At 52.8% G+C, this 18557-nt stretch overlaps 1 protein-coding gene across 1 annotated transcript; it reads right to left on the bottom strand.

The window, feature by feature from the left end:
- Positions 1-204: 204 nt before the first annotated feature.
- LOC120814185 (cadherin-6) lies at positions 205-15403 on the bottom strand. Its single transcript, XM_078096203.1, is given in 15 exon segments — positions 205-2466; positions 2556-2613; positions 2615-2808; positions 2967-2991; positions 2994-3086; positions 3184-3210; positions 3213-3307; positions 3650-3701; positions 3703-3756; positions 3758-3788; positions 6624-6877; positions 7870-8057; positions 9656-9823; positions 13090-13209; positions 15080-15403. Coding segments are annotated over 15 exon segments (1869 nt in total). The 5' UTR covers positions 15093-15403; the 3' UTR covers positions 205-1969.
- Between the last annotated feature and the right edge of the window lie 3154 nt (positions 15404-18557).

Raw genomic sequence — 18557 nt, 5'->3', positions numbered from 1 at the left:
CCTGGGCCCGGAACCCTCTGGATGAGTCACTATCTGCCGACTAGAGTTGAGTCTTTTGTCTTATTGTAGATAAATGATAAATACCTGTGAGGATGGAACGTGTCTCGCTGCAGATAACAGTGAAATCATCTTTCACAAGCAGAAGGTTAAAGGGCGAGTCGCACCTGTCCGGCGCCCTGAAGAATCCCTCAGAAGAGCAGATGATGATTTTGAAAGATGTTTAATGTTCATATAAATATTCAGTACAAAATATCACGTTTTACAAAGCAGATTGATGAGTGGGCCCGTTACACTAGCACGACCTCCCCACTTGTTTCTACGTTGACACGACTCCAATCACATGGCCACCGACATAACATACCAGAGCGGGGGGGGGGGCGAGGCGACCGCCGTGTCTACACACCAACAACCACGGATCTACTGCATCTGGAGGAGGACGAGGACGTCGGGGTCACCGGCTAGACGCCTCCATGAGAAGGAGAAACCAAAGGAGCAGGAGTGGGCGGAACTGATCACGGTTTAGTGGGCGTGGCCTCGGGAGGAGGGAGGGAGGAACGGGGGCGGTGCCCGGTGTGTGTTACCACGGTTTCAAATGTCACTCAGTCCTTTGGCTTTGTCGGGGGCGGAGCTTCTTCTTCACGCCGGCCTATCAGGCCTCGAACAGAAGCCGTCCTCAAGTCCGCCGCGCTGCCTTTGTTTGTTTGTTTGTTTTGGTGATTTGATGATTCTTTGTTGTGTGAAAACTGCATTCACGTTGTTGCTCCCCCGACTCCGCCCGAAGGTCAGGGGCCGCCGGGGTCCCTGCACGGAGAAGGAAAGACCCCAAGGAAGTCCGCTGGGGGGACAGGACCTACAGCTCGGAATGAAGGTCAACGGAAAATACTGGTGTATTTTTTAAACTTTTTTACTTCTTGGCACCCCCCCCCCCCCCCCCCCCCTCGTTATTCTGTTAATACACATCGACTGTGTTCTTAATGCTTCGGGTAATGTGGTCAATTTAAAATGTTATTTAGGTGATTTAGAATCTGACCCCAAACTAAAACGAATCCTTGTTTTCTCATCGTTTTTATGATTTAAGGCAACTTTTTTGATTCTTTGATGTTTTGTCACACGGAGGTTAAACGCTGAACAAATGGATGCAGAACGAGTTCAAACACGCGTGTAATCTTTCTTTAAATGGCGATCTGGAACATTGATGACATCAAATACTCAATCTTAACGGCTTGATGAGCTGTCACGTTCCAGCCGCTCTGATTGGACGCCGTGGCTTTGGGCTCGGGCGAGTTCATTGACCTTTGACTTGCAGAGAAAATAATTTCCAGAGGAGCAAACAAAGTCCAACAAACGGCGTATTTTCCTCTAACCGAGCCAATCAGAGTGGTGCATTCGCGTCGACATGTCAGAAAATAACACTTTTATTATCGGCTGCAAGGAGGAAAAACTGATTGTAAAGACATCCGGCTCAATGAGGAACGTTTGGTAATCGGCTCACCGCAAAGCTAGATGGAGATCAAAATCACATCCTACAAAATAAGAGTCTAACTGCTGTGTTTGTAGATATATATTCCATATTCACCGACCACAGTTTTATGTAAGCCACGAGTAACACGCATTGGATGACGCCGTCCGTCCGTCTTCGGGACGGACGGACGGCTGGAAAAGAGAACCACTGCACAGCGAATCGTATCATGTCACCACACGCACACGAGCAAAGAGAGAGAGAGCGAGGACTCGCAACACGCAGCCTGCGTTCCTCCCAGAAACACCGGCGAAGACAAAGCTGCTTGTTGAACCTGTCCTCCACCGCAGCTTTGGAAAAATAAGCCCGAAAAGAAGAAGATATCGTTTTAGACACGTCTGGCTGTGACGCTCACCAAAATAAAAAGGTCTCTCGTCGCTGCAAGAAAACCACGCAACTAACACTGACGGGACACACGGAGCCGAGGAGTCGCCTGCGTGCCGGCGCTCGTTAGGAGTCGCTGTCGTCGCCCCCGTACATGTCCGCCAGCTTCTTAAACCGCGGCCCCCACTCGCTCAGGTAGTTGTAGTCCTGCTCGCCCTCCGTGGTCGCCGACTCCAGCGAGCTGAGGGACTCGGCCGCGGAGCCGGCGCCCTCGTAGGCGTAGGTGGCCAGGGAGTCGTAGGGCGGCGCCGTGGGGTCGCCGTCGTTGTCGTGGAGCCGCTGGTTGATGAAGTCCCTCACGTCGCCGTTGCTCTCCCGGGCCGGCGGGGGCGCGGGCCGGCGCGGCGGCGGGTAGAAGCTCTCGGGGACGATGTCCCGCCGCTGCTTGCTCTCCTCGATGGCCTCGGGGTTGCGCAGCGTGCCGATGTCGAAGGCCTGCGTGTCCTCCTCGCCGCCGCCCTCGTCGTTGTAGCTGACCACGTTGTCCCTGACGTCCTCCTTGGAGACGATCAGAGGCTCCTTCTTCCTCTGCCGCCGCAGGGCGGCGAACAGCACCACGATCACTGCGGGGAAAACGGAGAGCGGCGGTGAGTGGCTCCGTTGACGTCCCGGGACTTTGTAGAAACAAAGCCCAGCGGAGAGCCGTACTCACTCAGCAGGATGATGACGCACAGCAAAATGGCCACCAGGGCCCCCGTGCTGAGCCCCGCCCTCAGCCGTCAGCGCCTCGGCGTTGCACAGCTTCATGTTGCCCTCGCGGTCGCAGGTGCACACCCTGACGGTCAGGGTGTTGGTGCTGCTCTGCATGGGGTACTCCCCGTCGGAGATGACCACCGGCACGTGGTAGACGCTCTTCTGCAGGCTGTTGTAGCTGTTCCTCCGGGTCAGGATCCACGCCGTGTTGTCTGCGAGCAGCCAACCGCCGCCGCCGCCCCAATTCACGTGGATGAACAAGAGCAAAAGACAGTGGCTGTTATGCGAGATCCTCACGGGAGCGTTACGAGGAGGAGGAGGAGGAGGAGGAGGTCAGCGGAACAACCACGAGGAGCAGCTGGCCCGTTACCTTTGTTGTCGCGCACGGAGAAGGTTGGCCCTTCCCGGCGGCCTCCTGCGCCAGGCTGAAGAAGAAGCGGTGGCCCCCCAGCGGCGTGTCGGGGTCCGCTGCGCTCACGGTCTGTATCCTCTGAAAAAGTTGAAGACGAAGATGAAGACGAAGATGACTAATGAGGACAAAGCGGAAAAGAAAAAGGAAACCATGACAACGGCCCGGTCGCACCAACCTGATTGGCTTTGGCGTTCTCGCACATGCAAACGTCTCGTAATTGGCGGCGAAGGTCGGCGCGTTGTCGTTGACGTCGAGCACCCGGATGTAGACGGGCACGCGGCTCGTCTGCCGCGGGTTGTCTAGGAAACGGACACAGGGGGGAACGAGGGGGATGCACAGGTGATTATTTCTATACCGGACAACCGGTGAGACGTTTGGTGTCACCTGTAAGTATGAATACTGCAGGTACCATATTGACATAACTAGCTGGCTGAGGTGCTTCCTGTAGATGTTTCACAATAAAGGTCCAGCCAGGGAATGTTGTTTCAAACAGGGAGGTAAAAACCCACCAGCCCCCCACTGGGTTAACTGGCAGAACTGGGTGATGCTCTTCAGAAAACCTGGCACAGAATTTATTCTAAAAAACAGACTTGAGGAGGAGGAGCAGCAGGAGGAGGAAGAGGAGGAAGAGGAGCACTCACTGAACTCGGTGGCGATGACGGAGATGTTGTGCCAGGCGTTCTCCTCCCGGTCTCAGCTCCCTGAGGAGGAACACCGAGCCGTTGCCCGCGTGGACGTTGAACATCCGGTTCCATGTCTGTGCGCCGATCGATGGAGTACCTGCTCACACACACACACACACACACACACGCAGGATTGGCCTCTGAACTGCAGCGCGTGGGCGTTGCCGGGGGAGCGAGGCGTTCAGGGCACGGTTTCTGGGGTGGGAGAGGAATCGCGCACGTTCAACCGTCTCGCTGGAATTGACGGTGAGAAGGTGGAAGGAACTCGGAACCCGGTCCGGCGGAGCGCGATGGACCTCTGCACTCGGACGTTATTTCTTTCTTGCGCGAGAACGCATTGGGGGGGGGGGGGGGGATGAGGTTTTGCATCCATCGGAGCGGCGGTTTGAACTCAGACGAGAGGCCGACGTTGTTGAAGAGAAACAAAATTGGTTTCCTCCTGCACAAATGAGGCCGACCGCAGGCGGCAATAAAGCGCTGGTAAACACCCTGCGCCTCCCGTTTGAAGGGTCACTCTGCACAAACACGCCGACACACGCCGGCTCTTCCCAATTAGCCTTCGTCACACCCCGACCCGTCAGCACTCTGGACACTCATCTTTCATTTTAACTCCTTATCTAAGATATGTAACCCAGCCTGAGGCGGCAGCGGGAGGTTAAAGATAATGTAAATAACACACAAATGATCAAATAAAAGAGACTTAACGCTAAACAGCAAAGCGCTTTAACTGCAGAAATGTCAGTAAGGGTCAGAACACGAACAAGCACGGCTCCCGTAATCCTTAATCCCGCCCTGTTTATCTTGCATGCTTATAAAATAATGCCGTTTAAATGCCCTGAAGGCCTCGCTGTCACGTCTGCCGCACACAGTCTCATTGTCGTGCCGGAGGACGTTGCTTCTAGAAGGTGTCCCCCCCGCTAATTCCCCTCTGCTGTATTTAAATGTCACCCGGCAGCATCATCCGCACATCTGGACTCGCTGACGCTGAGGCGCCTTTTCACACATTCTCGATTTGAGGCAACTGCAAACAAAACGAAAATCTGGGACTTTCAAATGAGTGAAATTAGCAGAAAGAAGCAGCAGCTTCCTCCCTCTAGAAGCGGGCCGAGCGTGCATGGAGACACGTATGTGGAGGACGTCCTCGGGGACATCCATCCGTCCCTCAGCTGGGCCGTGGTAGTGATGGATCACACACACACACACACACACACACTGGAGCCAACAGGTGATCCAGTGTGGTTGTTTTTCTCTCAGACTCCTGTGATACATCAGTGTGATTAATGGAGTAGCAGACATCGGGGGCCCCCCCAGGGGGAGGCTATGAACCCCCGCCCCCCCCCTCCCCCACTCGATGTCTCTCTCGCTGTTGTAGTGTCTTTATCTAACCCCCCCCCTTAACTCTAACCTTGTTAGATGCGTCGGCCGTCGGCTGTGCTAATTGCTTTTCTAATATTCCCAGTAATTCAGCTGGCTGGAGCTGCTCCTGATTAATGACGGGCTGCATGGGGGGGGGGGGACATTGTGTGGGGGGGGGGGGGGGGTACATGTTTTTTTTCGGGGGTTAAAAGGTTCAAATCCGGACTTGTTTTCAGGAGCCATTTGTTTTCCCTCACATTCGCAAAAACATACTAAATGGACCTTTAAGGTCACGAACAGCTTTTCACCGTTTGGACAACAGGAAGCTCAAGGACAGAGCGGCTGGATTTTCATTTCAAACTATTCCAAACAACGTTTTAACGCTCCAAAGCCCTCTGGCCTCGATACGATGAATTCTACTCAGGAAACCCTTCATTCAGCTTTTAAAACTCAAAAGAACACGTGTGATGTTTCCCTTCATGCCTCCGTTAAATATCCATGGAATTCTATACATATACATATATATATATATATATACATATACATATATATATATATATATATATATATATATATATATATATATATACATATACATATATATATATACATATATATATATATATATATATATATATATATATATATACATATACATATATATATATATATATATATATATATATGTATACATGTGTATATATATCATATATATGTATGTGTATATATATATATATATATATATATATATATATATATATATGTATACATGTGTATATATATCATATATATGTATGTGTATATATATATATATATGTATACATGTGTATATATATCATATATATGTATGTGTATGTATATATATATATGTATACATGTGTATATATATCATATATATGTATGTGTATGTATATATATATATGTATACATGTGTATATATATCATATATATGTATGTGTATGTATATATATCATACATACTGAGGGATAGAAGTGATACATACTGAGGGATAGAAGTGTTTACATCGAGGCCTAAGCGACCTATTAAAGATAAGCGTCTCGGTGACTTCCTCATGCCAGGCAGCCCCCGGGCCTCCCCCTCCTCCCCCTCCTCCTCCTCCTCCCCCTCCTCCTCCTCCTCCCCCTCCTCCTCCTCCTCCTCCTCTTCCCCCATCTCCTCCTGCACTGCGTGGCTTTAAATGCCACGGGGCAGCTTCCTCCTTGGTGATGGCCGATAAAAGAGAACGATATCATATTTGACACCTGCAATAAAGCGGCGGAACTTCGACCTTGAGAGCCGACTCCCTTAGTGCGTCATAAAAATGAAAAAAGGCCTTTGAGGCGGAGCGGCAGGAGGCCGTTACTCCGCCGTAACAGAACACGTGCGCGGGTCCTCTCGTCCACCGGCAAACTCTCCCCCGACGGACCGTACGGCTGTTTATTGTTGCAACGGTCGTTTTTAATGGGATGGCGGCTAAGAGGTCGGGCGGATGCTAAAGAGCCACCAGCTAAACCAAAGTATTTCCAGTCACCTGCCAGGACCACTCGAGCGCATTAAAGGGGGCGTGGCTTGTTACCTGACGAGGCTGTTCTTGTCGTCGGGATCGGACGCGCTGACGGAGCCGACGGCGGCGTTCCGCGCGGCGTCCTCCTTCACCTCCATGGCGTAGCCGGCGCGCTGGAACACGGGCGGCTCGTCCACGTCCTCCACGGTGACGTGGACGGTGGCCTCGTCCCGGAAGGGCCCCACGGAGAAGAAGCGCGGGTCGATGTGGGAATTCTCCACCTGGATGCGGAGGCTGTACTGGCGCTTCCGCTCGAAGTCCAGAGGCTGCGGAAACCCAAAAAAACGGAGTGTTGGGAGGAGCAGGAGGCGCAGCGCGGCGCTTAAATACCGGCGGCGAAGCTGAGGCCACACGGGTAAATTAAAAAGTTACTCAAAGATCCATTCCGAGCGTTTGAATCTGAGGTCAGATTCTACTCGTCTGCTGAACGGATCCACATCCCAGACTCCTCTGGACGTGAAGCGCTGCGGCGTCCACAGCGACGGGACGCAACTGACGAAAAGGTATTTTGAGCGGCCTCCCGTAGATGAGAGAAATGTTCTGTTTACTTTAATTGTGTTTTTATTGACTGGTGCGATCGCAGCGATCAAGCAGTCGACTCTCTGCTGCACTTTGTCTCCCGTCCCTTGAAGCGGAATCAAAGACACGCCGTCTTCTCGCTTTCCTGATCCCCCTCAAACTCTGAGAGACGATCAAAGTCGTCTGCGTGTCTGCCGGGTGACATCTGTTCTCCTTTTGTCGCCGTTTTAAATGGAGAGATCAGCGTCGGCGTCACGTTGGTGAGTAACGGCGTCGGTGGACGGGGAGACTTTGGTGTCTCAGCGTGAAGGAAGAAAACATCTGTCATCTCCCACAGCTGTGGGCGTTTCTATATTTGAATCTATTGAGCACCGCTGTATGCAAATGAGGTTCGCCGAACACCTGAAACAGACGGGGATCATGATGCATTCTGGGACGTCACATACAGAAACGCTTCGTGGTTGTTTGCCAAAAAAAAAAAAAGAAGTATAACGTAAATGTTTATTTCTGACTAAAGAGGAAGCAGCTGTTCCATCTGGTCACGCGTGATCCCCCGTGATCCCGCGCTCCGTTCGCCAACGCTCCCTTAATTCGTGGCCTGCCGCGCGGCGATTAGAAGCCGCGGGTTCGTGCACATTCACCGTAGAAGCGCCGCGGCTGCGAAAGGCAACTCTGCCGCGTTGCCCGATGGAGTCGATGGAGTCGATGGGAGTGATGACGCAATCGCTGCCTGGCTCACCTTCCTCAGCAGGACGACGCCCTCCTGCGTGCTCCGGTTGGTGGCCACGTCGAACACGCCGGGGCCGTCGCTGCTGATGATCCGGTACTCCATCTGGGCGTTCTCGCCGACGTCGGCGTCCATGGCGCGCAGAAGGCCCACGGCGGAGCCCAGCTCGGTGGACTCGGGGACTCTGAACTCGTAGAGGGCTGCGGAGAGGAGGGGGGACAGGGGGGGGTCAGAGATTGATTGTGAGAGCCTGGGGTCAAGATTCCGTCCTTTGACCATTCCGTGACAAAGAGGCCCCCCCCCGCCCACCCCCCCGTCCTCCATCCCTCCCCCTCACCCCCCCCCCCCCCCCCCCCGCGAGGTTGAATCACTACTTCAGGGTGTAACACAACAACTGTCCTCAACATAGATGAACCGCTGCTTCTTCTTTTCCCTCCGCGAGACGACTTCCTGGTTCGGAGGCGGGGGGCCGACCGATGGCCGCCTGTCAGTCACAGCTGCAGCTCGTGTTCTCAAATAAACATCTGCGTGAGGCCCACACACACACACACACACGCACACACACACACACACACACACACACACACACACACACACACACCGCCTGCAGAGACAAACGCCACTGACACGCTAATAGAACATGCTGACGGTGTTTTGGCAACGCCTGAGTCGGCAGGTCTCAGTGACGGCGACACACGCACACGCAGCGAGCGACGCCCTCCCGGAGGCCCCCCGGGGCCAACAGGTATTTAGCAATGGGAGGAAAAGCAGAGGCAGACAACAATGATATCGCTCCCTGACACTCTGCCTCCTCTGGGTGTCCCATTACAATATCTCTTCCTCTTTCAAGCGTCCCCTCCTTCTGCACCCCCCCCTTTTATCTCACCCCCCCTCTACACACACACACACACACACACACACTCCCTCCATCACAGGCTGTCTTTCTGTCGCCTGCATCACTCTTCTATCTTCCCCTCCTGTCGTATCCTTCTCCCTCCTCGTACGGTTCATTCATTGGTGGGGGGGCTGAGATGACAGCGTCTGCCCCCCCCTCTCCCTTCTCCCCCCCCCCCACTTCTCCCCCCTCCCTATCCTCACCAGCCTGGCGAGAGGAGCGAGTGATAAATGTGGGGACGCTTGGAGTTCTGCGGTCGCGTGTCGGCGGCTGTACAGTCGCCGAGGGGGGAGGAGGAGGGAGGGAGGGAGGGAGGGGGAGGGGGGGGGGGGCCATGACGACAACTGTAATCTGTCAATCTGATCTGGCTGCCGCCGTTTGCAGATGCACCAGAGAGGAAGTGAGTGGGGGCGGCACACGCCGTCTGTGTGCGACTGAAGGTGAACGTAGAAGAGGCGACTGATGATTGACGAGCGGGAGGGTGACAAAAAAGAGGAGAGGGGGGGGGGGGGGGCAAAAAGAAGAAAGCTCCCCAGGGGCCGTCGGAGCGCTAAATAGAGCAGAGCGGTTTTATGGAGTCGAAAGGCAGCAGGAGGAAGATGGCGTGGGACGGACACAGAGGGAGCGAGCGGATAAAGACCAGGGAACGTACTCTCTTTATTTAACGGGGATTACGCCGCTGATCTGATGCACTTTGCGGGACCCTTCGCTCTGTCATATGGCTTTAGATTTAATTACTCGCTGCCTTTAAGAGGCACAAAACCCGGAGCGCCCCGGCGGTAATCCAAATTCATTTTGAAACCGACACCAGATGGGGGCCGCAGGCCTGGCACCGGCGAGTGGTTTTCACGGGCGGAGTATCGGGTGGAGGGGTGGGTGGGGGGAGCAGAAGGCTGTACTCACTCTTGGTGAAGCGCGGCGGGTTGTCGTTGACGTCGGAGAGGGCGATGCTGACGGTGGTGGTGCCGGAGAGCCCCCCCATCTGCCCGGCCATGTCCTTGGCCTGGATCACCACCTGGTAGTTCTCTTTGACCTCGCGGTCCATGCCGGGCAGCGCCGTCTTGATCAGGCCTGGAGAGACACACAGATTGATGGTGGGAGTTTGTTCCATCTGTGTTGTTTCATCGCCTCGTCGAGTGTCTCCATCCAGCCAGGAATCAGGAATCATGGGAGCTTTCGCTCAAAAGACTCTTTGTTTCCTTTATTTCAGTCCGTACAAAGGCAAAGACAGTCAGTTGAGATGAAAAGGAACCAGCAAATATTGTTTGTTTCAGTCATCTGTTAAGCAGAAATCCTCTTTTGAACTCTCATAATGAGAGAAACTGTTGCTTCTCTTTACTGTATATTTCAGTAAATTGAAAATGACGAATCGACCAGTCTGAATGTGTGATCCTTCGCACATTCTAAAGTGGCGCATTTGGCTATTTCTGAACCTAACACTTTTGGAGGGGCATTAATTGGGTGTGACTGGAGAGCTGAGCAACAACCGGCACAACGCAAAGCTGGTTTCTGGATGTCACTGCTACACACACATCTGGATGGAATGAGACATACGACACTCCTGTGACCTACGAGTACACACACACATCTGGATGGAATGAGACATACGACACTCCTGTGACCTACGAGTACACACATACATCTGGATGGAATGAGACATACGACACTCCTGTGACGTACGAGTACACACACATCTGGATGAATGAGACATACGACACTCCTGTGACCTACGAGTACACACACACATCTGGATGGAATGAGACATACGACACTCCTGTGACCTACGAGTACACACACACATCTGGATGGAATGAGACATACGACACTCCTGTGACCTACGAGTACACACACACATCTGGATGGAATGAGACATACGACACTCCTGTGACCTACGAGTACACACACACATCTGGATGGAATGAGACATACGACACTCCTGTGACCTACGAGTACACACACACATCTGGATGGAATGAGACATACGACACTCCTGTGACCTACGAGTACACACACACATCTGGATGGAATGAGACATACGACACTCCTGTGACCTACGAGTACACACACACATCTGGATGGAATGAGACATACGACACTCCTGTGACCTACGAGTACACACACATCTGGATGGAATGAGACATACGACACTCCTGTGACCTACGAGTACACACACACATCTGGATGGAATGAGACATACGACACTCCTGTGACCTACGAGTACACACACATCTGGATGGAATGAGACATACGACACTCCTGTGACCTACGAGTACACACACACATCTGGATGGAATGAGACATACGACACTCCTGTGACGTACGAGTACACACACATCTGGATGGAATGAGACACACGACACTCCTGTGACCTACGAGTACACACACACATCTGGATGGAATGAGACATACGACACTCCTGTGACCTACGAGTACACACACACATCTGGATGGAATGAGACAACACTCCTGTGACCTACGAGTACACACACATCTGGATGGAATGAATGTGTCACAGCCGTCCGTTGATGCAATCGGGCAGGTGTGCGTAGCCCCTCCCCCTATGACATAACCTTTTCCAGCGTCTAAGGATCACTCACCTAAAGCAGTTCTTAAAATACAGCCGCCTGCATCAGCTGTGTTGAATTAATGATATTTTCCTCTTTTTTTTTGGCGGTTCACGCTTCGACAGGCCAGATAATTAAACCACTAAGAGCGTTTTATTGCTGAAAGGTCAGTTCTCTCGCTGCGCGCCGGTCACGCAGGAGCACATTTCGCCGCCTTGAGTCCGCGCGGTTCAAAACGGCGAGCGGAGCAAAGCTTTTTAATTCCCTTCATTGGGCTCCAGGCGCGCGGATCCGGACTCTCAGGTTCTCGCTCGCCGGCCCGGATCACATCCACGAGGCGAGCCGCGTTCCTCTTGAATCCTCGCCGCCATCACGCCTGTGGCTTTGAAGGCGAGGCGGGCGGACGCGGAGGAGCGCGAGCGTGAAGATGAGAGGCGCACGTCTCGCCCTGAATGAACTGCTGTGACAAACATCGGGGCTTCCAGTGAGAACAGATGATTCACTGCACATCAAACAGGGGGGGGGGGAGGCTGACGCTGGCGCATCACTGCGGCTTACATCAGACAGCCCCCCCCCCCCCCCTCCATGCAGGACATGGCGAAAAAGGAATTACATGCAACTTTTATTTGTGTGATTAATCTGACAAACAAAAGCGCCCTCGTATCTGGGTGCACCTTTGTTGTCGGCGGACGGGGGCGATGCGCAGCGATCATGGATGTGCTGTCCAGGCGTGTCCTGCTCAACGAGGGGATGTCAGCTTACATCCCACATGCGGGATAAACCATATTACTGTAAATCCCGGCGCTAATCTGCAAATGGCTTTTTTTGCGCGCGCGTGTGTGTGTGTGTGTGTGTGTGTGTGTGTCGTTTCCCTTTTGTTTAAGCAGAAGAAGACGCGAGCGGGATGTGATCCAAAGCGCGCGTTGATGATTAAAACCAGCGAGAGGTTTGGGGGTCGGTGGTTTGCAAACCCTCCCTGCTAACAATCCATCCCCCCCCCCCCCCCAATCCTCCCATTAGAGATGAACTATGACCTTATTATCAACTAGCGCTAAGCAGCTAACGACACGTCATGACAAGTACTAAGGACAAGATGTTCTTCAGCAAAAAGATTGAAACTTTTATTTTCTGATCTGAATTGGCTCTTTAACAAGTAAGTAAGTGTTTTACCGAGTTCTCCAAAGGACTTTTGGGACAGAATAAATACTGTGGAGCCTTGGAGACGAGCTGCTATGACCAAACAACAAGGGCTCTCTACCCGTCAGTGTGGATCATCAAGGATTGGCAATCAGTATCAGCAGCGACCACAAAAACACACGTCTTAGAACCCTAAAAGTTCTGCTCCTCCAATCTGGGATCCGATCCGTAAGTTTAATGAACTTTCTTCTGAGGAAATGCACATAGGCAGAAAGCAAAGGTCCTCTGCGGCTGCAGTGCATGCTGGTCTACTGAGGACACGCTCACAGGTCTCATAATCGCGTCTTTTATGATGGATTTTCTTCTTACGGGCGCAGCATTTGGGTACGAAATGAACAAAGCAGCCGGCGGCATTTTGATTATAAAGAACGCCGATTCATGTTTTTACTTTTGATGCATCTCTGCAATCAAATCACTGCTGCTGCTTGTTCTGTTCTCTGGCTGTAATGAAGTCCTTCAAGACTCCTTCTCAAACCAGGTGACAAAAAAAAAACAGGATTATTCTTCCTTGAAATCAATTATTTTCATGAACCACTAACACGATGCAGATGTTTGTCGAGCATTCTGCACACCGACCTGACTCGGGGTCCACGGAGAAGTACGGCTGCCCCTCCAGGATGCTGTAGACCACGCGGGCGCTGTTCCCGTACGTGGCGTCGTCCGCGTCCGTGGCCGTCACCTGAATCACAGAGGTGCCTGTGTGGGGGGGGGGGGAGGAGGGGGGGAGGAGATTCATGACATTTAGAAGAGGGCCTGTGGGATGATTGGGCGGGCCGACGCTCCTTGTGATCAGGTGTCCGATCCAGAACGAGAATCCCCCCCTTTGCACTCGTACCACCGTCACGTGATTGACTTCCTGCGGCTAATCGACAGTTCCTAATGCGACCTTCTCGAAGCCTCTTGGTGCATCTACACATCTGGAGCGTCTGAGGGGGCCAAATGTCTGATAGCGGGCGAACCGCCGTGATCCAGAAAGCCCCGTTTCTGTGGAACAAAGGGAGACGGTCGGCCAAGCGCTACCTCCCAAATGGCGCCTCGCGGGGCCAAGCGGTGCCTCATTACATGCAGAGGAAAATTAATTGAGTAGAAATATTTAATGGCAAAGTGGTATAAATATAGAATTGTGCGATACGACGGGTTAACGAGCCGACTCCTCTGATTCAGTGTCAGCGACGAGGGGTGAGAGGAGCGTTTCCCTCCTCTAAAAATCAATGTCATTCATGTGGATGGAGGAGGGCGGTGGGGGGGGGGGGCGGTGGAAGGGACAGTTGGGGAGGGGTCCATAGCAAGTTCACCCAACCTTGATCTCTAATACCTTTAACTAGGGAATTAGACTCAAAGAGGCTTTTCTGACGCGGCGACTTCTCCAAAATATCACCGATCCACATCAGCCGTCTTCCTCGCCGACCTTAAGCTTTTGACAAAGGAATATTCTGAAAAAAACAAGTCAGGAACAATCACAGCTTCTGTGAGCGTGGGGGGGGTCGACGTGAGGTTGCCTGTAACCGCTCAGCTGTCAGAAGTCGTCGCGGCCCGAGAGTCCGAGAGGGGAACGTCAGAGCCGAGAGGCCGTGATGGGGCTCGGAGTGTTTGTCGCGTTTAGAGGGCCGGCGCCTCGACGCAGCCACTCGTGAACACATGCTCCGTCGAGCGGTGACATCACACCTCGCTTGTTGCCATGGGCACCCGTGCTGCCCTTAGATAAGTGGCGGCCCCTCTCTCCTGCGGCTGCTGAACCGAGTGACAACTGTGTCACGCGTCCGGCAGAACGCTGTTTCCATGCAGGTATTGATCGGCAGCCTCTCTCTCATTGTTTATCTCTATTCATGAGGCCACTGTGTACTTTTTAGGGCTAAGAGCCAGAGTGCAGAGGGAATGAAAGTTTAATTCGCAGCCGAGCGATGCTGTCGGAGGAACCCGCTCTGCAAGAACGCCGCTCAAATAAATACAATACTGCGTTCACGAGATAATCTGCACGGGCGCTGAATTCGGCTTTGCTTGTGTGCGTCCCGTGGTCACGAAGCGGCTTCGAGTGCCGTTCCATCAGTCGGGCGTCTTTGTTGAGCCTGCGTCATTATTAGAATTGATAACGTCCCATTGATCCAGGAGGAGTGGCATTTTATAACATCTCTGTCCAATTTAAATCATAAGCCTTTAAAGCCCACCGCACACACACACACACACACACACACACACACACACACACACTAAATGTGACTCCTTTAGACCCGTTATCACTTATTTCATTCATATGTTATGATGACAATCAATAACCACTCTGTTTTATATTTGAATCTGGTAACTTAAAGATGTTCAGAGGCCTGTAAAGTTGGTAATTCCTCAGTCTAATCTCTCGTCATGTTTAAGGATTAGTGCAGTCAGATTATTTAACGGGGACAAACACGTTGAAGTCCAGTAAAGGCAGCGCCCGTCCCCTTCACTCTCGTTGAGGTTCGAGAAAATTTCTCTACGGTACAATAACAAAAAATACGAGCTCGAGGGACCTCAATGAGTGAAAGCTGTTGAGCGGTTCGGCCTTCAGGCGCTTCGCGAGTAAACGACTCACCGATGTCGGACATCTCGGGGACCCGGGCCACGTAGGGGTCCCGGGTGAACCGGGGCTCGTTGTCGTTGATGTCGTGGATCTTGATGATGAACTCGGACTGACCCTCCAGCGCCTCGTTGGTGGCGCGGTTGACGGCTTTGGCGTGGAGGATGTAGTAGGCCTTCTCCTCCCGGTCCAGCCTCTTGGTGGCGTGGATGTCCCCCGAGTTCTCGTCTATCTTGAAGAGGGACCCCGCGCCCTCCCCCGTGAGGACGTACCGCACGCTCCCGTCCCCTCGGTCGGAATCCGAGTGAAGCTGCAAGAAAGACGTGACAAAGGTTGATACCTGCGCCGAAGCAAGAGCTCGGTTTGTGTCGTTTCCCGTAATAAACGTCCGTTGCAGCAGATGTTGCACATCAGCTTAATGTGCACCGACGAGCACCGAGAGGCTGCTCGCTCTTCGCACGGAGGAACCTCCAGGTCGGCATGAGCAGGAGTAGCCAGAGTGAGCAAAGAGGAGAGACGTCACGGCTGCGCCGTTTGATTGACAGGTTTGATCTCTGAGAGGCGGGGAGGGAAGAAACAAAAGAAGAAGCACTTTGCACCAGAGATGTCAACAAAAATCTACTTTCAGACGCGCGTAGGAGCGATGTGACCGACGCCGAGACGCCGACGCTTTGATGAGTTCATGCGTTTGGTGTCATTTAACGGGCCGTCTTTGGTGAGCCGCCGTCACGTCGCCGTGGAACTCGCATCCCGCCGAGGAGCGAGCGCCATGTTTCACTGTTATGTTAGCATTCCCCGCTGCTGATACACGCTCGCTGTAACACGCTGTAACACGCACGCTGTAACACGCTGTGACACGTACGCTGATACACGCACGCTAATACACGCATGCTGTTACACGTACACTGTTACACGCATGTTGTCATCTCGCTTGTTTTTTGTGTTCAACCGCAGGGCCACGGTGGCATTTTCACGGAGCTGTAAAACAGAATGCCGGGGGGTGGGAGGGGGTGGGAGGGGGTGGGAGGGGGGTGGGGGGGGGGGGGGGGGGGGTCGCAGGCTGTGAAGTACCAGCACGAGTGCGCCTGCCAATTCCTGATGGATCAGCAACACGACCACCGCGGCCCACTCGACTGTGGAGCCGCACGTTATTATTTGCCCCCCCCCCCCCCCCCCCCTCGCTGTTTGAACACCCTCCCTGCGTGAACAGCAGCTTAGCATGCGCTGACATTTTAATTCCACCACCAAATCCCCCCCCCCCCCCCCCCCCCCCCCCACACACACACATATTTATCTCAGAGAACTCATCAAAAGCTTGTCCAGTCGTTTCTGCTTACTCCCCCCCCCCTCTTTAATAACCAAGGACATGGTAATAATTGCAGAGGGGGGGGGGGGTAAAGGGCAAAAAGAGAGCTTGTGTTGGCAAAGTCATTCAAACGCCATCTGAATGTTGACTGGGACGCCATCCGGGCGCCGCGGCCGACGCCTCGTCAGCTCGATTCCGACGGTTTGACGGGACAGACAGACTCTCATCAGATGTTACAAAGCTTTTCATCCCAGGTGGGGGTCCCGGGGGGCTTAATGCTGGCGTATCGGGAGGAAGCTGGCGCGTGGATTTGCGTCTTTAACACCTGTTTGTCCCCCGTTTTCTCGCCGAGCCCGTTGCGGGTTTCGGGCTTTGAGCCCCCGGTCCCGTCGACCCACTGGACGTCCGGTCAAAACGACCCCGCTTCCCCTCCTGTGCAACCAAGCCGGAGGAACATCCTGCAGAATTCTATTTGTTTTCTATTCTGCTTTACAGTTCGTGCATCCAGCGGCGCCTCCGTTGGATGAAAACAATCCACTTCGACATTATTATCTTCCCCCCCCGCTGTTCCAGCTGCAATGTCCTCCGCTATGATTGTCTATCACGCCGCCTATCTCTGCCGGCAATTCAGTTAATAACCGTCGCGTCCCCTCTGCTCTCGGCCGCCGTGTGAGACGGACCACTGTCATTTCTATGGAAACAGAGAGATCTCTGTTGCTTCTGAAGGGCTCCTCCTCACACCGGGAGAATATTCCAAGGCAACCCGGAGTATCGACCTCCGGCGCCGCCGGCGGTGACCCCGGCCCTGCCGGCCGCCCACCTCGCCGACGAGGACAATTTACTGCAGCCCTTCCACTCAAATTAAAGAGGGAAGAAGAAGAAATAAAAAATGAAAAAAAAAAACACCTCCCGGAAATCAATGTGGCCGGCCAACGTTTATTCACCACGGCCCTCCGATCAATGTATATCGGAGATACGATTAAACCGGCGCCGGGGGAGAACAGAGAGCCACATGTGCGTTGAGGATGGTCTCAGGAAGCGGCCTTTCCTCCTTCGCCCTGAGTCAGGTGACCCCAGAGAAGGCGGTCGCTGCGTCCGTTGCCACTGTGGCGTCTGGCCTTCGTGTGCAGGAAGAAAACGCCCAAAGACGAGAATCCATCTGGTTGAGTGGAATTGTCTGTAACACCGGGTTTTATTTGTTTGACGTATTGGGAAATGTGCTCGTGAGCTTACTTTCCGACAGTTAACGGAGCGAATCGATACCACCGACGTGACTCCCCAGTAAATATATACGGCTGCAGCCTGCGGCTACTTCCTTTAGCCGGGCTGAAGGATGTTTTTAAGCTTCACTTTGTACGGACAAAATAAATATCACTTCTAAATGAAACCATATAGTTCTTTACGTCCATGCTTTTAGTAATCCGTGAAGAACTTCAATCTCAACTGAACTTCCAGTCCGACAAAGAGACCCTGAAGAACTACTCATTCAGTAAAAGGGTTTTTACAAAAGCAAAGCATTGTGGGTAGAACATCAGCCCCTTCAGAAAGAGCACGTTTATTTCCAGCACATGGAGGAGGTGCCGGGGGTCGGTGTCCGTGACCTTTAGAGACGGCCGAGCTGGCTTCGCTAACCCAAGCTAACAGGCCGCCTCCTGTTCGCGGTACACAGACGACTCGGCAGAACCTATTTAACAAAATGTCAAACTATTCCTATTCCTCCTTCCAAGCGAGTGGAACCGCGCGGCAGCAACGGGACTTGTTTGAAAACCCATTTTCTAAAAATCTTGAATGGCAGCAGATCGAGGGAAGCTGCACGCTCTCCATCTCAGATCTGTGTTGGCGGAATCGGAAAGATTCTCTAAATCAAGAGCAAAGACTTCTCTGCCGTTAATCAGCTGCTAAGCCAACTTTTGAGCACGCACTCCATTACATCCTCAATGATATGCTATATATTTAAACCCCCTCCACACAATTAGCCTTCCCTACATTTGCAACGGTTGGCATTTATTCACTTGCGTCTTCTTCCAGTTGGAAGTGGGCTGAGAAGCGAAGTGGCACTCATCAGACATCTGCGTCTGAGAACTGTCTTTGTTCGTGAAATGAATCGGCTTTGAGTGCAGCAAATGTTAGCGCGGACTCGTCCTGGCCCGCCGCTTGTGCATCAGCACGAGTCGGGCCGGAGAGACG

The sequence above is a fragment of the Gasterosteus aculeatus genome, chromosome 21, assembly GCF_964276395.1.
Source record: "Gasterosteus aculeatus chromosome 21, fGasAcu3.hap1.1, whole genome shotgun sequence".
NCBI classification, from domain to species: Eukaryota; Metazoa; Chordata; class Actinopteri; order Perciformes; family Gasterosteidae; genus Gasterosteus; species Gasterosteus aculeatus.
Note: the sequence above shows the minus strand (reverse complement) of the source record. Positions and strands in the feature narration are given on the sequence as shown.